This window comes from Dufourea novaeangliae, unplaced genomic scaffold, assembly GCF_001272555.1.
Source record: "Dufourea novaeangliae isolate 0120121106 unplaced genomic scaffold, ASM127255v1 scaffold8, whole genome shotgun sequence".
Taxonomy (NCBI): domain Eukaryota; kingdom Metazoa; phylum Arthropoda; class Insecta; order Hymenoptera; family Halictidae; genus Dufourea; species Dufourea novaeangliae.
Window position 1 is genome coordinate 4,529,637 of NW_015373923.1, and position 24,542 is coordinate 4,554,178.

At 36.7% G+C, this 24,542-nt stretch overlaps 5 protein-coding genes across 6 annotated transcripts in view; 3 read left to right on the forward strand and 2 right to left on the reverse strand.

Annotated features, from left to right (window-relative positions):
* Positions 1 to 207: 207 nt before the first annotated feature.
* LOC107194839 (histone acetyltransferase type B catalytic subunit) lies at positions 208 to 2,795 on the reverse strand. Of its 2 annotated transcripts, none has more exons than XM_015584543.1 (7): positions 2,784 to 2,795; positions 2,148 to 2,302; positions 1,646 to 1,908; positions 1,402 to 1,558; positions 1,106 to 1,320; positions 669 to 820; positions 208 to 587 (listed from the first exon to the last, which is right to left on the reverse strand). In XM_015584543.1, the coding sequence occupies exons 2-7, from the start codon at positions 2,294 to 2,296 to the stop codon at positions 294 to 296; spliced, it is 1,230 nt and encodes a 409-aa protein (XP_015440029.1). In that variant the 5' UTR covers positions 2,297 to 2,302; positions 2,784 to 2,795; the 3' UTR covers positions 208 to 293. The 2 variants fall into 2 exon arrangements, with proteins under 2 accessions (XP_015440029.1, XP_015440030.1); XM_015584544.1 differs by lacking the exon at positions 2,784 to 2,795 and adding an exon at positions 2,491 to 2,494.
* A 650-nt stretch (positions 2,796 to 3,445) lies between these two features.
* LOC107194592 (dynein light chain 4, axonemal-like) lies at positions 3,446 to 3,849 on the forward strand. Its single transcript, XM_015584235.1, has 2 exons — positions 3,446 to 3,511; positions 3,592 to 3,849. The coding sequence occupies exons 1-2, from the start codon at positions 3,446 to 3,448 to the stop codon at positions 3,847 to 3,849; spliced, it is 324 nt and encodes a 107-aa protein (XP_015439721.1).
* A 2,040-nt stretch (positions 3,850 to 5,889) lies between these two features.
* Positions 5,890 to 9,753, forward strand: LOC107194593 (condensin complex subunit 3). The gene is made up of 7 exons (XM_015584236.1): positions 5,890 to 6,058; positions 6,145 to 6,944; positions 7,089 to 7,623; positions 7,692 to 7,988; positions 8,044 to 8,409; positions 9,055 to 9,567; positions 9,637 to 9,753. Exons 1-7 carry the CDS (start codon positions 5,951 to 5,953, stop codon positions 9,751 to 9,753), a joined length of 2,736 nt encoding a protein of 911 aa, XP_015439722.1. The 5' UTR covers positions 5,890 to 5,950.
* A 193-nt stretch (positions 9,754 to 9,946) lies between these two features.
* On the forward strand, positions 9,947 to 11,509 carry LOC107194832 (WD repeat-containing protein 92). Its single transcript, XM_015584536.1, is given in 3 exon segments — positions 9,947 to 10,269; positions 10,434 to 11,113; positions 11,189 to 11,509. Coding segments are annotated over 3 exon segments (1,155 nt in total). The 5' UTR covers positions 9,947 to 10,002; the 3' UTR covers positions 11,397 to 11,509.
* A 3,063-nt stretch (positions 11,510 to 14,572) lies between these two features.
* The window catches only part of LOC107194960 (DNA-directed RNA polymerases I, II, and III subunit RPABC3), a 72,490-nt gene continuing 62,520 nt past the window's right edge, over positions 14,573 to 24,542 (reverse strand). The window contains exon 4 of the mRNA XM_015584677.1: positions 14,573 to 14,847. Coding sequence (XP_015440163.1) covers positions 14,730 to 14,847 — 118 coding nt within the window. The 3' untranslated portion in view covers positions 14,573 to 14,729. The remainder of the gene's footprint in view (positions 14,848 to 24,542) is intronic.

Here is a 24,542-nt window from a genome sequence, read left to right on the forward strand (position 1 = left end):
ATGCACAAAATCTTTATTTTGTTCAAGAAATAAATACGACGGTTCTTAATTTTCATTTTAACAGAATATAAATACATAAACTTTGGCGCGATTAAGTGGCATTATAGAAACGTGTTAACTTAAATGAGTATTTTAGTTCGTTGAATATACTCCATTATTAATTATTTAATAAAAAGAATCTTTATTGAGCGAATCAGAAATGTCCCGGCCAATGATTCACATTGTAATAGTATAATTGATTTACATATATATATATGACTTAATAAAAATGAGAAATGAAAAAATATTCAATTTCAAAGTTCATCTGCATCTTCCAAGCGTTTAATAACTTTTTTATATTCCTCCTCTAAGCTTCTATATTCTTTCTCGAGCGTTTGCAAACGTTGCTCCAATGCTGGTAACGTTACGTTTGATTTCTGATCAATGTGTCTTAATGCACACTCCAATTTTCTCAGATCGTTCTGTTCACGTTTATACGGGATGTTCAGCCTCTTTTTTACATCTAATCTATATTCACGATACATGTGCTCGTTTGTTAAATCTGTTGCGCGTAATCTCAAAATTTCATATACTCTACGAGATTGTTTCTAAAAATAAATATAATTTGCTACTGATACACATATTCTTCATACTAGTTGATATGAGAAGAGGATACCACGAATCAATACCTTATTTATCTTGAATGTTTCCTTCGCATCCACAGCCATAGCTTTATTGAAACCTTGGTGCAGGTATTCACATGAAAAACTAGGTAACGTGCTGCAGTTGATTGCATCCACATAATCTCTTAATCGTTGGAAAGTCACTGACGGATCCTCAACTACAAAAATGATGACAATGCCTTACCAAAATGAACTAGCTCTACTGAAACGAAATTGATTGATCAGGCCACGCCTTTGCTTGACTCTTTCTTGAACGTTAAGTACCAATTAAGTAAAAAGAAATGTGATCATTCACAAGGGATCATCAAATGAGATAGGTCTGTACGAAATGATTAGTTGCTAGAAAATATTTTATGTATCCAAGCTGTCTCCAATGGTGCTTTTTATAAAGGATATCTACTGTACTGATAGTGTAACAGATAATAACTATGTTATTCATTTACCTGTGATATCCTTCACTTGATTCCTTCCTATATATTCGCGATAAATAGCATGTAATAAATGAGCGCCAAGACCCATGTTTTGAAACGGTGGTAGTATTAAAACCTGAGCTATACGGGGTCTAGTATGATGTGGATATGCATAATACTGATACACGGTAGCAAAGCCCGTAGTTGCATAGCGAACATTACCATCTGCTGTGTAATATTTTTCAAACCTATTTAAAGGAAACATAGGCAATTGGAAGAGTATACATCTAATTATTAGATGCCAAAGAAAATGTAATTATTTATCTTACATATTAAAATAATGCCATCGATCGTCGTCTATATCTATGAAATTAGCAGCATCTATATACCAAAGGACAAATGTTTGGAGACGTTGGTGGTACTCCTTAAAGCCTTTATATGTCATATCTGCTTTATAGACTTCAAATTTTCTTGTATAACCTTCATCTATGACATATATATATATATATATATATAAACGTTCATCAATTTATTACATGTAATTCTGAAATTTAAATGGCAAAAAATAATTACCATTAACTGAAAATGAATGCAATAATTCTCCTTGAGGTCTGAATGTATCATCTTTTTCCAAAGATTTAATAAATAGATCTAAGTTATCGTGTACTTGTGGCGCAAGTTTTTCTACAATTTTAGGCAACACTTCGTCAGCTTCAACTCCTTCGCAAATCATTTTGTTTACTTTCTCTGAATAAGTCATGCCCAAATAAGTTTCTAAACAACCTGCTGAGTAGTATAGCTTCACTTTGAGATCCCGGTAACCAAATATAGATTCACTGACAAATAAAATAAATAATCAAGAAAATAAGTAATAAAGTAAGTCAATAAATATAATGGACTTAATATAATTAATATTAAATTAATAATTTGGGGGGGGGGGGGTGGAAGGTTTACAAAATGTCTCTTAAATCTCTAAATATCTCAAAATCATATTTACTGGCTTATACCGCTAATGCTTTGAGGGCTTCATGTGATACAAATAATAAGTATTTTAAGTATAAAAATTGCAACAAACCTGTCTCCAAATACTTGATGAGACATTTCTGGTTTGAAAGTAGTTTCATCATTTTCCAGATCTCCTACAGTACGAATCAATTTGAATTCTAAAGCATCATTACTGTTTACAATTAAAGCTTTTAAGCGTGCTGTAGCTGGATCTTCCATTTTACTCTAATGACAAAATAATTAACACAGATCACATTCATAATCTATAAAAAATGTTAACAAACTCATTGGAATTCAGTGATATGTATATATTGACTTCTAATCAAAATTTTAATTATTATTTAATTTATTTTCATAAAAACGATTGATCTTGAAAGTATTTCATAAGCTCATTTACATTGTAAAATAAATACCTTAAATTAGTACGTTATACTTTTAATTATATAGATTTGACCTTGATCAATTGGAATTCCCAACCTGCATAGGTTATACACCTTATATTATAAAATATAATGTTACATTAAGTACGACATGCTTAAAATCGGAAAACAAATTCAATACAAGTTGTCTAATCAACGACTATTAAAAACGATCATTCTATTATTTTATTTAAGTCATTATTGTATACCCTGCCAATGCGTATTCAGCATTTCAAAATGTTATCAGTTTTCTACACATTACACTCAATATTATTATATAGATATACCTTGTTACGATACGTGTGAACTATATATTTCAATAAATATAACGTAATATACTTGTTTTCTTTTAATATAAGTATAAAGTGACTTCGCGCCAAAAATAAAGCGGTTATTCAAGCTATAGTTACAATCCTTCTGACGATTAAGAAATGACTGGAACCTGTTCATTGAATACTCGTTAGCCATTGGTTACTTTCGCGAAACAACCCCTTTCAATCCAAAACACGGTTCTTTTAAATCTCCGAAAGGATAGCACTTTATTTTGATCAATTTTAAATAAGGTTAAGTACATCTAATTGGATACAAGGATTACAGTATTACTTTGTTTTCGGTATTATGTCGGTAAAATCATACTAAAACCGATATAATATTAAAGCAAGTTAATTGATCCCGTATTATTCAAGGATGTCTATATCTTGAAGGTTGTCATGAAATAGAAACATCAAAATAATTAGAATTGGTATTATTGTTAGTCCTTTACCAATTTTGTAAAATAACAAATGAAATTATGCCTGTATTGCAAGATTTTAGATAATTTCACACATTAAATTGAAAAAATAAAATACATTACGTTTCCATACGTGAGTTGTCATAAGGGTTACCTATTTTTAATGGAAACAAATCAATGTAAAAATCAAATATAAGAAAACATTATTAATGGTCAAACATGTCAGCAGGGGAGGTAATGAAGACCGAAGAACGGTTAATTTTCCACACGTACCCTTTGTGTAAGGTATATATGATCAGATTAACGAGAGTATGAAATATTTTTTAAAAATTAGATATATTAAATAATAGACGAATTTTCCATAGCACAGTGATATGCCAGAAGAAATAAAACAGGAAGCTATAGAAATGTGTGTAACTGCTACAGAAAAATATACAGACAATTACGAATCCGCGGCTCGAGCAATTAAAGACGGTTTAGATAAAAGATTTGGAGGACCGTTTCATGTAATTGTGGGTGAATCTTATGCTTGTGCTGTTACATATCAAGCAAAATCATTATTATACATGTATAACGGCGGTAATATTGCTGTTCTCGTGTGGAGAACTGTTTCAAGTTTTTGATAAGAAGATTTAAAATTACACTGCGTATTTTACTATTTATGTGAGATATAATTACTATATTCATACACTTTAGCGCTAAAATTATTTAATATGAATGTTCGATGCCTTAATTACAGTGCAATTATTATTTCTAAGCTTTTTTTTCATAGGTAATTTTTTTTCAATAGAAAACTTCTTTGGTTGTCATCAGTAGTCACTAGAGATGGCGTGCAAAATCACTAACGGTGATTTATCACAGTGATCGCCGAATCACGATCACGATCGTGATTTAACTTCATTCACGACGGTGATTGCGATTTTTTTATCTTGAGTGAATTTGCTCACTGCAATCGTAAGTCATTAATCTTTAAACAGAAAAACGTATTCAATATGATTTTACGATGAATTACATTACTGTGTTTATAAAAATCAGTAGAAAAAACAAGAAATTCTAAAAGAATGATTTGCTAGGTAACACGTAGATTATAATTTGTAATCATTAATTTATTCATTATTCTTCATTGTTTCTAATTATTCTTTCACTTTATACGATATAACTCGAATTTTTGTTTTGATGTCGTTAATATAAAATATAAAATATACAGATTATGTAAAGAACTGTTAGGTTTCTCCACCAATCAGAAACGATCACGAGAAATCACGAATCACTGTGAAAAATTACCGTGATTGAGAACGAACGTGATTGAATCACGATTGATTCACAAGTAGTAGTTCACACACATCATCTCTAGTGAGAACGTGAGGTCACGGAGCCCCCGGTGGAGGCGCCATAGACCCTGCACGGTGAGAGCGTGGGGTCACGGAGGCCCCGGTGGAGGCGCCATCGATAACGTGGGGTGAGAGCGTGGGGTCGCGGAGCCCCCGGTGGAGGCGCCCTAGACCCTGCGCGATGAGAGCGTGGGGTCACGGAGCCCCGGTGGACGCGCCATAGACCCTGCACGGAGGCCCCGGTGGAGGCGCCATTGATCACGTGGGGCGAGAGCGGGGGTCACGGAGCCCCCGGTGGAGGCGCTATAGCCCCTTCACGGTGGCCCCGGTGGAGGCGCCATTGATCACGTGGGGAGAGACCGTGGGGTCGCGGAGCCCCCGGTGGAGGCGCCATAGCCCCTTCACGGTGGCCCCGGTGGAGGCGCCATTGATCACGTGGGGAGAGACCGTGGGGTCGCGGAGCCCCCGGTGGAGGCGCCATAGCCCCTTCACGGTGGCCCCGGTGGAGGCGCCATTGATCACGTGGGGAGAGACCGTGGGGTCGCGGAGCCCCCGGTGGAGGCGTCATAGACCCTGCGCGGTGAGAGCGTGGGGTCACGGAGCCCCGGTGGACGCGCCATAGACCCTGCACGGAGGCCCCGGTGGAGGCGTCTTTGATCACGTGGGCTGAGAATGTGGGGTCACGGAGCCCCCGAAGCATGCTGAAGAGACCCCGTGTGTGTGAGATGTATGATGTACAATTAGAATTTCAACGATTTATAAATAAAAGTACACACAGCTGAACTCAACGATAAATTTATTACTAAAATTATTTACAAAACTTAGGATCGATAAATTAAACATCAAAACTGAACATCTGAAATAATCATTAAATTATTAACAAACTTCAATATTCAAAATTAACGCGCAAAACTACGCCTTTACTCCTACGTTACTTTTTCCCCTAGTGGAAGCCGAGTTTGCTCGTCGGTGTCTCGTATTTACATGTACCGATTCATCCCTAGTCACTAGACTCCAGAATTTAATCAGGAAGTATATCAAAAATAGATAGGACGCTTCTCTGTCTTTGAATTGATCTCTAAATTGGTATAGAAACTGCAATATTGTTTAACATTTACTTATATTATATTATAAATCTTGTTCGCGTTTATTGATTACTCTCGTTATAAGGAATTTTACGACAAAATGTATCACATTATTTAAGAAATTATATGTACATAACTGAATTCATAGAGACATTTATTTATGTGAATATTTTTCTATTTTGTTGGTAATACATTTGAAACGTTAACGTTACAACATCTAGCAAGCACCAGAGGTTGGCGCGTTTTATTTGCGTCAGAATTAAGTATGTATTTTTATTAAGACAGCGATTGCTGTATTTATTACAATCATGAGTGGGAAAAGGGATAGAATGATAAATGAGATATTTCACACTGTTCAGTTTAACAAGACTTGTCATCAAAGCAATTTGAAGAAATTAAAGAAATATTACGAGAAGGTACAGAAGTGTATCAGAATAGGTTACAATCTTAATATCATTAGACTATGATTTTATTAAAACTAATTGATTTCTATTTATTTTAGACTGACTTAAAACATTTCTGGAATTGTTTCGAGTCCTGTTTTAAAATTCCCCTGACCATTGCTCAAAACCATCCACGAGTTCTAAATACCTTGCAATTTATTGCCAAATTTTGTGCTAGTTTGTATACAGTTTCAGATGACGAAGAGGTAGAGGAGCCTCTGTGCCCATTTCTTGTTAAAATGTTTAATTTTCTTCTGACACATCATTGTGCTAAAGATCCAGTTGTAAGATACCGAATTTGTCATTTCTTAAACATCTTATTGAATTCTATGGGTGATCAAGCCTTTATGGACGATGCTCTCTGTGATCAAATTACTGTTACCATGATGGAACGTTTGTTAGATAAGTCTCCAAAGGTAAGAGCACAAGCTATATTCGCATTGCACAGACTCCAAGATCCAACAAATGATCAGTGTTCGGTCATAGAAATGTACATATTTCATGCTAGTAAAGACCCAAAAGCAGAGGTTCGCATAGCAGCCCTTATGAGCATGGGAAAGAATCAAAAAACTTTGCAAGTAGCATTAAGACGTATTAGAGATGTGAATGAAAGAGTACGCAAGGCAGCTTATGAATTCATTAGCAAGGTTACAGTTAGATCTTTGACTATCACACAGAGAGATCAATTATTGATCGATGGACTGAAAGAAAGGTCTGAATTAGTTAGAAAGTTTGTACAGAATGTCTTGTTACCATCGTGGTTAAGACATTTTAATGGGAATTTTATCAGCTTAGTGAGAGCTCTTGATGCTGAAATTGGTACAGACGTATGTAGTATGGCTTTGGAAACTTTATTCAAGTAAGTATTTAATCTATACCTTGTTATACATGGTGCTTAACCTAACTACACAGAGGCTATCTCTGTTGGTTTTAATGATACAGAAAAATGTCTAAAAAACATTATTTATCTGATATATTAAATATTTCGTTTGTATCGCTTTAGAAATAATCCAGTGAACATATTAATAGAACAGTTGCCAGTAAATAAAGATACGAAATTAATTCCAATAGATGAATTGGCGAGTGAAAGTGTATTATACTGGAAGTGTTTAATAAAACATCTGTACCGTGAATCTTGTGTAGAAGAATTGGAAAAAATTCTACCCGAATTATCCACATTTTGTACATACATCTCAGACTACTTAGTAGCAATTTCCACAGAAGAGAAAGAAACATGGGAGAATTACATGCAAAAATTCATTCTCTTGCAATTATTTGAAATAGTAACTACATATGATTTATCTGATGAAGTTGGAAGAAAGAAACTACACGAATTAATATGCAACACATTAATGAGTAACTATTGGTCTGAAAAAATCATCGAATGCATAGTAACACATTTCCAGAAAGTTGTATTAGATGTAAATACTAGATTGGACATCTTAGTTAATATAATAAGTGACATTAGATTACCACTGAAAGAAGCTACACAGTGTACCCAAATTTCTAAAGAGCAACAGCATGACATTAATTTGAGAGTACGTTCCTTGTATCTAAATAATGAATACTAAATATTTAAAGTGTACTTAAGCGATGTGCTTTACAGAGAGCAAAACTTAAAGTGAAGTTGTTGGAATTGAAAGAAGAAGAGTACCAAGCCATCCAAGAGAAACAATATTTGAAGGCTGACAGTTTAAAAAATGAAATAAATGAATTAAGTGTTGAGATTGCTAAATTGTCAGATGAACTTCCGCTTACAACAGCTGTAGAAGAGATTAAGGAAAAGAATGATTCGGAAACAATGATTAAATGTCTGAGCATAATGTGCACCATGATGCAATCAGTGACTTCATTGACACAGAGTCTTAGGAGTATGATGCAAATAGCTCTTGATAGTTTAGATGTAAGTATTTGCAATCGTTACTTTGCAAATGGTCAAACATGATTCTTATTTTCAGCATCCAGACGATAAAGTACACATTTTGGCAATAAAGGCAGTCAGCATTTGCTGTATATTGGATAAAGAACTAGCTAAAAAACATATAATGATGTTGTTCCTGCAATTTTCCCTGGAACAAGAAAATCAAGAGATATGGCTTATAACACTGAAAGGAATTTTCGATCTCCTGTTATTGTACGGTTTCGAACATTTTGACATCTTAGAAAATGCAAACGAGTCTGCTGGTACGACTGAAAGATCACACACTGTGAAGTTGTACACCAATGTCAATGAAGAAAGTTCTCTGACGTCGACGCTGAGATCAACGACGGAGAACAACTATTGCAATTTCATCAAAATTATAGCAGGATTATTAGATAACGCGGTAAGTGTATAGGATGTAACCAGAATATGGTTGACAAATGTTAAAAGCGTTCTGTATTAAACGCTTTTTTTGTCTCTGTGCATCAGTGCAGTGTCAAAAACGAGGTTTCGCGTAAATAGAGATTACGAAACCATGCAACTTTTGTCTCTATCACTTTTGAATATTATTAACGGTACAGAGGATATTGACGTGCAATATGTGTGAATCAAGTATACGACTTTCATCATCTTTAAAATGAGTAGAATGCACGTGTAAAAATTGTCTACCAACTTCTGTTTGCCCCTAATATCGCATTATACATAATGGCAAAGGCCACATAAACAATAACACCAGTCCCCACACCACTAGCTTGCATTGTGTTGCCATCCTTAGGCACGAGGTACACGCGCATGCTGTAACCGTTCCCATTTTCGGCACTCCCGAATGCTCCCGAGGTCCGTACTCGTCTGATCTTAGCGACACACGTTGACATAGTGACTATATATTGGAAGTGGGACAGTCGTAGCATGCGCACGCACCTCCTGCCCGAAAATGACACAATATAAGCAAGTGGTGGGGCCTGGTATTATTGTTTTATATGGTCCCACGGGCGAATGTTCGGCCAGGCCTGCTGTAATTAAATAACACACATTTTCTAAACAACAGAATCAAGGACTAAGAACGATTGCCGCTGAAGGTCTTTGCAAGTTGTTGATCAACCGACGAATCAGTAGCTCGAATTTATTATCAAGATTAATAATTTTATGCTACAACCCAGTAAACGATCAAGACTTTTACCTACGGCAATGTGTGAGCGGGTTCTTTGACCATTTCGCAATACGGGTGCCGGATGCGCTAGAGATGCTGGAGGAAGCCTATTTTCCAACGTTGCACACTTTAAGCAACGCACCGACAATTAGCCCGTTGCAGGAAATTGATCCTTACGAGGTTTCGAAATTCATGCTGAATTTGACCAGTGACAGAATTTGCAAATCCGGCGCGCAGAGCTATTGCGTTCACAATAGTCTCGTCTTTCGCATATTAGGGGAAATGTTAAATCCGGCCAGCACCATTAATATGGAGACTCTGATTAAATCGCTGAAACATTTGCATGTAGAGATAGTGGATAATACGTCAAGAGAAAATATACGATTGGCTGTAAACAAAATTACAGAAATGGTAAATATACTATGACAAATGACAATGTTTTAGAAGGTATATGTATAAATTGGTTAATACTTTCTGTAGGTGAAAGGTGAGGATAAACGTTTAATGAAGCATATAGAGCTCTTTAAACAGAAGTTAGAATCTCCAAATTCCGTTGATGTACCAGAAGAGGATGAAGACACCGAAGCTGACCCTTGAGAACAGTGTTATAATTAATAGCAATTTATAAAAATTATATACTTAATGCTCATTAAAATAAATTTTTTACAAATGTTTAAACATTCACGTCTGTCATACGTACTTATTACATCCGATGTTGTTTCAAATATTTCGCAGTAGATGGCATGTGAGTTTGTTTATGGATACTTCAAACAATTTGCTGTCACGATACCTGTTCCTTAGTCACGGTACCGTAGTCCTTTACACACAGAATTGACTAGAACAATTATGGAGAAATTGGAAAAGCCTCAAATAATTTGTCACATTGAAAAATCAGTAAATTATTCCTTATTCGATACGAAATGGATACCGTGCAGTGCAAAATTCGTGGTTATGGGCTCCCGACCGCGTGGTAGCGGTATTATACAAATTTACGAAGTTTCTAGTGGTGAATTAAAGCTTGTTAAAGATATTGAAAGATCACAGCCGATAAAATGTGGTACTTTCAAAGCTTCCAGTTGGAAAGACAGATACTTGGCAACAGGGGATTTTCAGGTATTGGTCGAAGTATTATACAATTAAAATGGAAAGGTAAAACTGTGGTAATTCTGATTGTAAGAATGCTTGCATAGGTATTCTTTTGGTATAAATAAGAAACAGACAAGAATTTAACGAGTTATTGTTCCTACATCCAGAAGACTTAAAGTTCCCTTTATTAGGGTAAACTGAATATCTACAACTTGGAAGATCCTTCAATACCAATTTACACAGCTAATGCTCACAATGAGATCATAAATAGCATTGATGGAGTGGCTGGACAAAGTATTGGATGTGGTGCACCTGAACTAGTAACTGGCTCCAAGGATGGAAGTGTTAAAGTTTGGGATCCCAGGCAAAAAGGGCGTCCAGTAGCTACTATGGAACCCAAAGAAGGAGAAACCCGTAGGGATTGTTGGACAGTTACATTTGGAAACTCTTACAATTCGGAAGAAAGAGTTGTGGCTGCTGGTTATGATAACGGAGATGTCAAAATGTTTAATTTGAGAACAATGTCCCTTCAATGGGAGAGTAATCTCAATAATGGAGTCTGTAGCATTGAATTTGACAGGAAAGATATCCCAATGAATAAATTGGTGGTAACTACCTTGGAATCCAAGTTCTACTTATTTGATTTAAAAGTGCAACACCCTAAAAAAGGATTTGCCTATCTTACTGAGAAGGTACAATTTAAATCACAAGACTAAAATTCTAATGCGGTGTACATTCATCCTCCACTCAGTCTAATTTGAGTAATGTTCTAGGCTCACAATTCAACAGTATGGTTGGTCAGACATTTACCACAAAATAGGGAAATATTCGCCACCTGTGGCGGTGGTGGAAGCCTTTGTCTCTGGAAATAGTGAGTATAAATTTATGTATTTTTTTTTCGTCAATAATATTGTGAATCTTTGTTGAATATTATTTATCATTTTAGCAATTATCCAGAGAGAAGGAAATTAGTAGATACGGACGGCATACATCAAGGAGTCGTTGGTAATTTGAGTCTTTTACAAAATATTACTCTTTCATCACAACCCGTCAGCTCTTTGGATTGGAGTCCCGACAAACAAGGGCTGGCGGTTTGTACTGCATTTGATCAGTGTTTAAGAGTCATAATCACTACAAAACTTAATACCTTTTAAGCAAACAGACCGAAACAGTCGTAAACTTCGTATACAGTAAGAATTTACGTCTCGGCCATATATCATCACCAGTACGTTGTTAATATCACATGCTAAAAAGGCACTCTGCCATTGATAGTCACCTATATCTGTACATACTAGTATTTACCTTAATTTATATTTTACTACTCAAGAAACAAGATAATAAATTGCTCTAAAAAACCATCCTTTCTTTAAATGTTCATTCCCATATTCTTAAAAAATAATTTCTAATGATTTATGCGTCGTTTAATTAAATTGGATAGATTTCGGTTTAATTTCTTTACTTGAACCTATTTTCTAGTAACGAATTAAAATCTATTAATTTTTTTTACTTCCAAAGTTTGATTTTGTACTGTAATCGGAATTTTATTTATCAGAAGTGTTTGTAGGCTCGTAGTATTGGTTATACGATCCTTCTAAGAGGTGGCAGCACAGATGTATCATCAACGTCTATCGATTTTTCTTCGTTTCTACGTTCCTTGCGGTTGGATGCGTTGCGCAATCTCGCACGGGCGGCTAGATAAAAGCGAATTATATGTCATTGGGCCAATCTATTTAGGATCAGACCCTTATTAAGTGGCAGCCATGTTGTGTAAAGCGACGTTGTTATGCAATGGGGCCGCCATGTTTGGGGCTCTACGCAAGCCCACGCCAAGTGCACTTATGCCACATTGTTCGAGCTACCGTTCAGCCGTACAAGGTCAGGAGTACCGCGTTTAATTACATTAATTAGCTCTTGGCTCTTCCCCGTCTGGTTGTCTATCACGCATTTTTCCGTATCTCGCTCTCGCAAACTTAACAAAACACAGCAATCCCCCCCCCCCAATTGAACCATATTTCTCGTCTTTGGTTATACTGTTCTCCAAAATGGCGTCCCCTCGCGGCGCTTTATATAATAAACCATAAACTACTAATGTTTTTCCTAATTTTGCTGTCTAATAATCAAACTGTTAATGTTTATACATTTATAGCGTATTCAAACATGCAAGATACAAATAAAAAGTTTTATATTATTTATAACCTCTTAAAATTCTTTGCCAAAAATGTCAGTCCGATTCTTGTTCTTCTAAATTAGTATATCTCTATAAACGTTTGCAGTTTATCAATAACATTTAACAACGCGGTTTGTGCACTTTTTGTTTATAACAGATTTTTCAGCTCGAACACAGTTTTTTACCATGTAAAAAATATAAGATTATACTTATTAACAAAAGAAATATATTTCTTTATATTGACGGAAAACTATACCCGCCGCACAGAATTTAATGATTTTAATTCATTACTAGAAATTAGTTGACGATCCTCGATGCAGTCGACTGTGATTATTCCGGGATTTTCCGATTTCACGCGGGAGATAGAAACTTCGAATGACACAACACGAATCAAAACTGTTGGTACTTCGTGTATGTAATCCAATTACAAAACGGCAGCCAATTCCGATATGTGGTACTAATCACCGGCCTCATAATGAGGTATACAAGAAAGAACTGTTTCTTTGTGTCTGGATTTGGTCCAATTCTGTTGGCTGATTGCTACAGCACGATGTATATCTAGAAACTAATTGGTACTCGCATATTGTACCAACTCCCCCCACCCTAATAATAGCAGGATTACTAGAATTAACTGGTCGATAAATAAATACAGAAGTACGAATTTTTAGACCTACTCATATACAGGGTGGACCACAAAACGTGATCAGCTTAGATTATTCTTACTGCCTAGCTGTTCGATCGGAAATTTTTAGCCTAGTATAATGATGATTCGTGGAGAACTTTAACCCGTTACCGTATGATTTTCTTGATGTATGCCGTCTCCAGAATTACTTTATCAATAATTTCCCAGAAGCAAAAGGAATTCATGCACTTATAGCAATTGTACATTTACTCTAGAAGTTAAATATTAATATCAGCAAACTAATATTTCACTTTGACTCAAAGAAAACGAGTAATATTTCTGTTTGTTGAATCCATCTTGATATCGTCACCACGAGTCTGACTCGATGTTATAAGGGGTTAAGATGACTGTACCAAATTTTTTGTCAACCCTTTTTTCCCTAGAGTTTTTCAGGTCACCTTCAGTTTTTTTTTTTAGATAAATCTATAATACTTTTACGCCTTTCTAGCCGATACCGAGACGAATTCGACAAGCCTCGTAAGAAATATTTTTTCTTCTTTTGTGTATGTGCTATCGTTGGTGCTATAAATTTTTTTTTGTGTTATACATTGCGCGGCATAACAATGAATCCACCTTAAAATGTTCAATTCTTATGTATTGTGGGTCAAATAAAAACGAACAGAAAAAAAATTATGTCTGAAATCGTGTTGAGAAATAAGGTTCCTCTAGAAAAGGATTAAATTATATTCCTTAGAAAAAAAATGGTTCGTTTTTATTTATACTGCAATACCATAAGAATTGAAGAAATTTGGGGTGGTTTTATTAATTATACCACACAGTGTGTATATATACCTAATCTTTCCAGTCATTTCTTCCCATCGCAGAGTTCTTGAATTTCTGGAGATTATGGAGGCCTGGGTCACCTAGATCAGGTCACTTGTTATCATATGATTCTTTTTTTCTTAGAAATCCTTCGTACATTGAAATTTTCTAGATATGAGGTTTGAATTTGATTATATGTCTCTCACTATTTGCTTCTGTACTACTATCGAAGAAAATCTTGGTTTAGGTCGGAGTTAGAGTATCTTACTATTTATCAATTCTTTGTTTGTGGTATTCCTTTGTGAAATATGGTGTGAATTAGGTACGGATCTTCTGGATATTGTCTTGATCAGGTCTAGGATTAGGGTGTATCATATGTTACATGTCTTCGTTTTCCGATTAGGATATCTCCTGTTTTCTCTTCTGTGCCAGACTATGGCAGTACTGTTCTAATCTTGAACATAAAGCGCGAAATTCCTGCAACGTTTTTAAGAAAGTCTTTAATTGTCGGCTGAACCTTAAATAATCGAAGGATCAAAGGCATAAGGGCGTTCAGTGGAAAAATATCTTTATTAATTACCGTGTCTTAGAAACTGGCAGTGATAAAATGCTGTGAATGGAAATCCATGATGAATAGTGCGAACAATGAGACAAACTTAAAAACTCGTTTTTTTTTTTATAGAGGATGCACACACGTGTAGATTATCTCTTCTTATGTCAATTATTACAATAGCTTCTCTCGAACGTTCAGTCATAATCATATATTCCACGATAATTTTTAACATCTACGACTTGTGCTTAAAATAACAACGAAAAAAATGCTGTTTAAAATAGGAATTTCCTAAGTCATGTTGCGAACGTGCGGCGTGACGCCATTTAGAACGCCAGTTTCTTCATAAGCAGATACATATGTTGATCGATCTCGAAACCGTGTAGGTTGTTTGCATCACCCTGTAACCTCATCAACAGTCCTCCGAACGATACGTAGGCAGATCTGCAACAGAAAAGGAAAAGAAGGTGAACGTGTAAGTTCGTATTGAACAACACTCGGGACAAGGACGTTGTCTATTTTTTTCGCTGCAAAATCGACTTCCGTTTCATGGAACTAGGGTGTACATATCATGACCCCCTTTTAGCCCCCCAAAGAACTTAACCTACAAAGCTGAATTATCTAAACAATATTCTTAGTTCAACTATAAGTAGCTATTGTTTTCCCCATTATCGTCTTACCCTTTTTGCCCCCCTAAAGAACTTAACACTAAACCTACCACGACCGGTCAAATGACAAGTTTTGCTGTTCCAAATTCCTGCCTCTTCGAATGTTTCGGTAGGTTTAGTGTTAACCTAAAAAACTTAATTATCTAAAAAAGATCTTTTTACTTCAACTGTACGTAGTTATTTTCTTTTCGTAACAGATCGGGTCATTTCAGCCTGCCAAAGGTTCCCCAAAATGTCGAATATAAATATCTCAGAGGATCCTATTTAGGTGATACAAACGATTCGCTAATCTTTGTGGGACGAGCTGGTAACAAAACGTTCGTATGTCACTAAGTTTACATAATTCGCAGAATTTACTAATCAAGGATCGGAGGACAATAACTTTTTCGACGGATCTTCCATGTTTGCGCTCTGCTGGAGGTTTCTCAGAGTTTTTGCCGATGTCCGTGTTCTTGATCGTAGATCAGCGATCGTCATATAATTGCAGTGCCGATAGCGGTCGTGTTTAAAATCAGCCACACAACCAGCTAACCACACTGCCAACATGCCAATCGCAAAAAGTCTTCCTTTCAAGGATTCCAGGTTTCTTTTTTTTCTTCCGCCATGTTGTGCCTCTGGTGGTAAATAGGATAGGGGGAGGAGGGTTCTTGGTCGTTTGGATGGTGTTCAATCCATTTGGTCCTCTCGAACTTCGCGATGACGCAAGACATATTCGACAAATAAATAAAGAAAACAAAATTTCTACAAAATTCGATAAATCAGACGCTGATCTTTTTTCTTACACAATCGTCGGCCATACTGGTTGATTCTCAGAGAACCATGATACGTGAAAATGGTAACTTCGAATCATTAGATATCTACCCTTTGAAGACAGAAAAGTCGCCGTGAAAATCGACATATTGTTCCCTCTTCCACTTTACTCCAGAAAAACGATTATATACGTACACAACATAAATCTCAAGAGAAGTACTATCTCATTCGACGGAACAGTTTTACATACACACAGAACAATTCTGCTCCAGGTTTCGTTGGAGGAACATGGTATAGAGCGTTTCCGGTGTCATATTTCGTCGTGAAACTGTCGCGTTTCGCTCTGCTATGACCGTTAAAATAAACGTTTCGGTAATTTCTTAAACTTGTATAACAAGCATCTTGTCGGCCTTCTTAGTTATAAATAAACTGAGGACTGCGCGTACACCAGCCAGGAATCGCGTGTGGTTTTTAGGATAATGCACAATATACAGGGTGTTAATTTTAACTCGAGCATCTGAATTATTTCCGCTACTATTGAAAATCAGAACCGATGACTAAATATGATTACATGGTTTTAAGGCATGCATCTGATGGTGATAAAAAAAAATCCTTAAAACCATGTACATTCTATTTGGTAATTTTTTCATATTTTAAATAGTAGCGGAAATAATTTAGGTGCTAGAGTTCAAATTAACACCCTGTATATGTATTTTGGATACATGGAAAGAAAATTTTGTGTGTGATCCGATGATTGAAAGTAGCCCCAGAGTGTGGGAGATGACATTCTTTTCGATCTAATTTCTCTTACACACGTCTGACACGACGATCGACAATTTCCGTGAATTAAATATGGCGGATGACCCTTGGGTCGAGGAAACTCGAACGTTTACTCTCTCGATTCAGCCTTCGAGCCGCGAGTAATACTAGGCCCGGTAACGATACGAGATGAATATTTAAACACGTTCGTCGAATATTTATACGCCGATGTTTAGGAAGTTCTGCTGCGACGCCGCGCTATCGGATTCGACCTTGTTCCCGAAATTTCCGACCATATTCCCCAGTGAGAGCTGATTTTATATTTAACCGATCTGTGTGCGTATTTCTGGGGCCTCTCTGCGCTCCCTCTCTCTATTGGCCCCTGGTGTATCCTCCTCTCTTAGCCCTCGAGGTTTCAATCAAGTCCAACACCCTCCCCCCCTCTTCCCCTATATTAATCTTCTTGGACATGGATCACTGAAGAGCTTTCAATGTGGCCAACTGATACAGGGTAAACCAAGTAATAATTGACTGCATACCAGGCCATTAGGCAAAGAAATATAAACTATAAATTTAAAAATTATTAAATTTTTGGAAGTGGAGTTTAGCGCATTAAGCAAACAATATAAGTACGATTCTTATTAAAAATATTTTAGAGATGTAGCTGTCGTTTACTCAGCTTTAACACGGTTTGCACTGTATAAATAATTTTTTTTTCAAAATGACGATAAGTAATTATTTTTATAAAAATTTCACGAAAAACAAATGTAACTGCAATTTCAACAGCTGTTTCGTTGTTATAAACATATACATTTGAGTATTAATCTCGAACGTCAATAAATTCAACAATTCGGTCATTCGCTAGTTGGTTTATCCTGTACCATATGTTGTAACACGGAAATCCTTCGTATAAACGATGATTCGTCTATTGCTTCCTCTAGAATAGAGGCTTTAAACTAGTAACTTCATTTTTTTAGACTTTAATGATTAAAAAATTATTACACAGTTTAACTCATATTTTGTTTAAAAGAATATTTTTAATTTAAAAAAAAGTTTGATATTCAATTTTGAATTCACGAGACCTACTAAAAACATTCGGAACATAAAAAATTCCAATTTTATAAGAAAAATATGGATCTTGTGTATAATGATTGTGAGAAACTTCAAATGTGACCACCAGGGCCTGAAAGGTTTGAATAAGAATTAGAATAGCGAAAGATAGGGAAAAATCGCTTTTCCTATACGTAAAGCTTGGCAAATAAAAATTAAGTACCGGTTTCGAAATATTTTTAGAACACCTGAACGTTTGTATATTTGCAACACATGGAAATCCTCCTGGCGGCCACAAAGTGTTAATATATCCCTTGACAATATGGCGGACACCTATCGTGGACCAGCCTCCATTTTCTTTGCAGTCTTACGAATGAAATACAGACTTCTCTCGATTATTGTCCATGCATTATCCCCATCATTGGGGGATATTTTGTTGCTCCTCCACTTTTGTTATCGAGGCTCGGACTTCGGACAGAAAACGAATTTACGAGGATCTGAAGCATTTCTCGGATCCTAGTTCGGGACGATAATCGATAGGAGTCTGTATGTGCTTCTCAGTAGCATCGAATTTAGTTTCTATGTCCACTAAATCTCTACCCGTTCCCATGGCTACTCAATATGAAAATTGTAATCGCCGTGTGTTATGAAATATCGAAAGTTTACGAATGAAAGTTTTGGAACAGTCTTAAATATTTTTCGCGATCTCAGGGAACACAATCCCCCCTCCCCCAAGAGAGGTCAGGGTGTTACGAAGACATGCTCTACGCCTAAAAAAAAAAACCGGTGATATGGCAATGAAATGAAAAATGTGATATGGGAGGAGGGATGCAAAGCATGATTTTTATTCTGTCATTACAATTACACAACACGAGCAGCGATAAAAAAGACGACGGACAAACGAAGGCGACGAATGTGTATATGTGTGTGTGATCGCGAGTGAGTCTCGACTAGGGAAGAAGGCGCGGCCTTACGTGCTAACTTATCCTTGGTGAACGGCGGATATTTATGCATTTATAGCAAAATTTGACGGTGATTTAAAGTGTACAGCGAAATGGATCGTTTCGCAAGAACTAGTATAAAATCTTCATATTATTTATAATGTATAGACAGCGGATTTTTATGCTTTTATACCATCCCCGACTTGTAAAATGTTGAAAAGTAAAAATTCTCAGAAAATTTAATAATACATGCTTAATATAGTTAACGTATTAAACCCCCTAGTACAGAAAACAGAGTTCTGTCCAATTTTGAATTTGCATAAACATCCGCAGTCTAATAATATGTAATCCACCTCTGAATAGAGAAAAACAATTTCTCTTCGGGAACTTCCTCAACATCCGCAGGTTACTTATCCAGCGACGAAGTGCTTCCGCTGGGTTTCGAAACAAAAAGCAAGTATATATCTCAAAAGATTTCGATTATTTTCTTTGTATACAGTGTAAGATAATAAAAAAAAATACCGACTACAGTAAATCGTGGATAAGTGCTCGAAAGCTTCTCGTGGCTCTGAATATTAAATATTTTATAAACTAATGGCCATATGGGGCTGAAACAAATGTCATTACTTCAAAATTCCAAGCTCTATCACTGAGCTGCACCTCATTAAAAAGTTAGCGTTACAATTGGGGACCTCTCGTTGCCAGTGATGCGGAGCCATCGAACACTCATCGAAGATTTACTGTATATGCAAGACCATTCGTCGCTAGAAGTGTAGTACACGATAGAAATGGGTCGCACAAGAAACGCTATAATATCGATGCAACAAGTAAAATTCCATTATTCTGTTACGATATAATAAAAGGCATGGAATCAGTACATATACAAATCATTTCCAATCGGTTTTGGCACAATACTTTCATCAAATCTTTAGTAGAATAATATTTTCCTCTGTTGGAAAATATTATTGCTGTTATACTGTTATAGTTTATAATGTTTCTTTAACACTAGAACTGCCAAGCAGGTCAAAATGACTTGCCAATACACTCTTACAACGCTGATTAAAATGTTGTAACAATACATTTTCTCACATCTTTTGTAACTTTTTTTACGATACGACATTAAAGAAGTTAGTTAATTTATAAATTTTCAAAAGTTTGCCATATTTATCGATCGATCGAAAAAGATATGCGTTTATCGTTGGTAGTTCTAGTGTTAATTAGAAAACCTGGTCCCATAACTTTTGGCTGGTAGTGTACATAGATCCCAACGACGGGGATATCTCATATCTAGACGCAGCATATGTGACGGGATAAATCGCGGTGTAAACGCGATCGTTATAATCATACTACTTCTCCATCGAAGTGGGACACGGAGCGCGTGGTTTCTTACATAACCGTGACGACTGAAGCGTGCCTAGGCAGGGAAGGGCCCGCAACTCCAGGGGCTACGGAACACACACACGTGTTTGACGAGTATACTCGTCATGTGAAAAAAAATACCTTTCTTTTGCTATAAAAATTGAAAAATTTCTTTTATTTTTGATTAAAGGAATAAAATTAATTACCAGACTGCGCATGTTTCTGCATTTGCAACATTCCGAAAATATAACAAAAGGATTTTAATAAAGTTTAATATTATTCATGTGTTATTATTAATGGTAGTGAAGTCTCTAATACAGAATTTGAAATTTTGTACAATTTCAACTTCTGAAAATATTCGTATCCAAAATTCTGAATTTTCATAAACTTCCGCAGTCTATTAATTACGCACACGATAGATACACACATTTCGAAAATAAAATTTCACCGTTGAACAGTGTCAAACTAACGAATTTTCTTTTCGGAACGGCCCGTAGTTGGGGAGGGGGGGCCAGTTAAAATTTCACGCGTGCACGTTCACCATTGGGGCGCCCTCTCGCGGTTGACAAATGTGCGTGGCCATTTTGAACCGTTGGTTGTTGTATACTTCGTCCGAAAAAAAAAGCTCATTCGATACATAAATGGAGGCACAGACATTTTTTTTTTATTGTTTCCAACATTTGCGATCACATTCTGTTGTGTGAAATTTGACCAAAACTATAAAACACAATTGGTATTCTCACATTTACAAAACTACATTTAGTAAAGATTATATTGCATTATTACGGTAAATCCTCGATGAGTGTTCGAAGGCACCTCGGCATTGCAAGGAGAGGTCCCCAGGTGTAAGGGTGATTTTTTAATGAGGTTTAGAATACTGAAGCCAATGATATTTGTGTCAGCCGAAGTATGGCAATTACTTTATGAAATATTTAATGTTCGAATTTAATCGGAAAATTTATAAATGCGTAATGTATGTGTAGACACGCTCGCAGACGGCCAAGATGCTTTTTGGACCATCTAATTGGCTAAGAGGCGGTTTTCTGGTTCCAACACACCACAAATGCTTCAAACCCGTGTTTCGTGATTTCTTCGGCTGACACACGCGGTTCTTACAAACGCGCTCTAGTTTTAGATCGTAATTTCGCAATCTGATTCTACGATCCAATTTTAACTTGGCTATACATAAACGTTAGGGAAGCAGCCCCGAGACCGCATGCATCTTGGCACAAGATGAGTATTCCACAGATACACACACGTTATGGCGGCCATTTTTAATCGTAGAATAGTACCTGGTTGCAAAATACACGTACACATTTCCCTTTATATGTTTTCGATGCTCGTAAATATACTTGCAACTCCTAATTTTTTGAAGTATCATACATATACGTACCAAGCTCAAGGTTCCGCTATTTATTTATATTCTCCTGTTCGGCCAAAACAATGTATTAAAGATACCATATCGACTGATATATGCGTATGTATATATCGTGTCCAACAATGGAACTCATTTCGTATCATGTATCCGACAAGAAAACATTAATATTAACGCGGTAGACTTCGGATTTTATGCATTCATAGCATTATATAACTATCGCGTCAAAAACATGGGGACAAAAGACAGTTTATGTACATAGAAAATGTCAGTTATCTTGACCACTACGAAAATCATACGACTGGACATTAACACTTTTGGTACCTTAAAGCCGATTACATCGGTTTGTGGATTTTCCGAAAAGACCTTGAACCGATATCAGCTTTCCATTTCTAATATAATTTAAACATACAGACTCCTCTCGATTATCGTCTTGAACTTGGGTCTGCGCCAGGACAATAATCTTATAGGTAGAAATGCTTCAAAGTCTCGTAAATTCGTCCTTTGGGTAGAAAGTATGCGCTTGACAGCCCCACCCCAGTGGTGGGGACAATGCCTGGACAATAATCGTGTAGAACAAGCCAGACGATAATCGTGAGCAGTCTGTATATGTAATAACACTTTATAAAGTAAGTTTATATAGTGGAACATACCGACTGGATAGGAATAACATAATTTAAAAAAAAAAAGTGAAAATATCTTCATTTTTAAAAGATATATATTACTTTTAGTAGATGCCTAAAGAATCGAATACTTTTTAAGGTATTTTTGGATGTATATTTTTCAATGTATATTTGACAACCAGACATATTGTAACTGGGCGGAAGATGTAAAAATGAAAATTTTACGCATATTTTTATATTGATCAAGTAACGAAACACCCTGTGTACACTTATAAAAGTTTCACGAAGTTTTACACTTGGTTTCGCGAAATACTGTCAACAAACAGAATCCAATACAACTGGTTTCAACAGAACGCGTTCGAGAGTATGTAACGTCACGCACAGCGTTACGCAATACCGGAACAGAACACGATAATACTAGGGCTTCTGAACAGGTAACGCGATCCATGAGGAGAGGGGGCCCTCCTTAGACTCACGATCCCGATATTCTCTTTTCCCCCGATTCCGTCGATGTCGTGGGCTTAAGCGTGACGTAACGTGACATTGTATGTATCCCCCGTGATGCTCTTTTCAATGACACCGTGTGAGGTGTCAGTCAGACGTCTCTCGTGTCGTCGACGTGTTGCGAAGATTTTTTCTTCTGGGATGATACATAGACGAGGGATAAAGACGCGAATCTTACATATCACACGCAATCTCCACCCTCGTTGTTCATCGCGGGTACTGTGTTGTCCGACGAACCTCCCCCCCCCCGCCCAACATTCCCCAAAATGCTTCTAACAATACAATTATTTCTATACATATAGTCTGTGTAAACGGTAACTGCTTTAACCCTTCGAGTTTACCAGACATTGATATGTCGTATTTTGTAAATTCGAATAACGCGCGAACAGAAGAACCATTACGCCCACCGTACTCCCTCCTCCGAAAGAACCACAAACGGCCACGTTCGAAACATGTCAATTTTCATCGAACAGAAATAATATTCAAATTCTTGACACTATCAGAATTCCATCGGTTCCTTACAAATACGTGTGGTTCTTTTCGTGAATTTACCAATTAAACGAGTAAATGCCCGTTTTTGTAGTTCCTGAAAGTATAAATATACAACACATGCAATATAAAATGGTCTCTAAACTCCGGGCATTTGGAGCCTGGAGACAATGTATATGCACTTCTTTTCTCACTCGAAGGGTTAAGAAAAGTGACGGTTACACTACCTTCCAGTGTAACTAGGCTGAAAGGGACAAAATGATACCGGTGAATTGGAGCGTGTTCTCGCTGGTTTTTATTTTCACGCGTGCAATCGATATACTCTCCCTTTCTTTTTTCTTTCTTTTGTTTTACACACGCACACCGCCGAAGAGCAGCAGGCTCGGTTGACCGGTTTTTTTTACTGTGGTGGCGGCGACAGGAGAGATGTCGTACCAGATAGTGCATTTACAGTATTCACGGCTCGTGTAAACGCGCATCTGGCACGAGCCCCAACTGCCCTGTAATCTCATATTGGCTCGCTTCCGTTTACTCTCGTTCGTGCTCTTTCTCTCTCTCTATTTCTCTCGTTTGTTCTCTCTTTTTTTCGTTCCCACTGTCCTTTCTCTCTCTCTCGTACTGCCTTCCTTCGCTGTACTATTCACCCCCAACCCCCCCCCCACATATTGTGTTTGTGTATAATCGATGGACAAGTGTTGGCGAACTTGTGACATTGGTCCTACTGGTCTATGGATACAATAACAGCTTGAGACCAACAAATGGTCTCAGAGTGACCCCGAATAGTTCCAAAATGGACAAAAATATGGTGCCCCAAATGGCCAAAAAGTGCCCACCGCCCCCTGCCACAAATCCCCCTTTCTTCAAATGGCCACAAAAGGGTTTTAAAGCCATTAATATGTATAAGTGCAGGTAATTGTTTTTCGTCTAGTTCCTTCTAAATACGGTGTCCAGTTATCAGGTTTTACATTTATTACTTAACTGTTTCATATATCTGAAGTATTTTGTATTATAGATTTATCCGTTTTGTTTTATAACACTTTTCTGTTTGTGACTGGTCGGTTTAACGATAAGGATTCTCGTATTAATAGTGTAATTTATTAGACCTTGTCTTTTCTGGGAGTTCACACGTTTATTTTCTCAGTCGCGAACACACGGCTTGAGATTCGTTGAAACGCGCACATGTTGAAATACAGCTTCATTAATTTATAACCGAGATTCGACGAACGTCTTTTTACAGGTATCGGAAGGTGTATGATCGACAGAAAACGCGGCCAGGGCACACACAAATCGAGGTTTCAACAGGACAACAAAGATGACAAAAGAAACAACGACCACCTATATATATACTATACTTCATAAACAAGATTGTTGTTCTCGGTTAACCTTTTTTTACCGCCCGAAAGAAATTTTTTTACAGTATCGATTTTCTCGATTTAAAATTGAGTCGAACCCCCACCGCGTGTCACAGAATTTAAGAACTTTAACAAAGTTTCGATTATCACCGATTCCGTTTTTATGGGTCGCAACATGATTATAGAAATTCACTATACAGTCTTCGAGCAGCCACGCGCGGAGTGGAAAACTGAAAATCACGCGCCGTGTGTAAGGGGGAGGAAGAGCG

Bases quoted from the DNA above. Each gene is read 5' to 3' on its own strand.
- LOC107194839 (XM_015584543.1), bottom strand. From the start codon at position 2,296: ATGGAAGATCCAGCTACAGCACGCTTAAAAGCTTTAATTGTAAACAGT. The intron at 821-1,105 runs GTAAATGAATAA...TCATTTTTGTAG, and splicing joins TCAAGTGAAGGATATCACAG to TTGAGGATCCGTCAGTGACT. The intron at 588-668 runs GTATTGATTCGT...ATTTATTTTTAG, and splicing joins AAACATTCAAGATAAATAAG to AAACAATCTCGTAGAGTATA.
- LOC107194592 (XM_015584235.1), top strand. From the start codon at position 3,446: ATGTCAGCAGGGGAGGTAATGAAGACCGAAGAACGGTTAATTTTCCAC. The intron at 3,512-3,591 runs GTATATATGATC...AATTTTCCATAG, and splicing joins ACACGTACCCTTTGTGTAAG to CACAGTGATATGCCAGAAGA.
- LOC107194593 (XM_015584236.1), top strand. From the start codon at position 5,951: ATGAGTGGGAAAAGGGATAGAATGATAAATGAGATATTTCACACTGTT. The intron at 6,945-7,088 runs GTAAGTATTTAA...GTATCGCTTTAG, and splicing joins GCTTTGGAAACTTTATTCAA to AAATAATCCAGTGAACATAT. The intron at 8,410-9,054 runs GTAAGTGTATAG...TCTAAACAACAG, and splicing joins CAGGATTATTAGATAACGCG to AATCAAGGACTAAGAACGAT.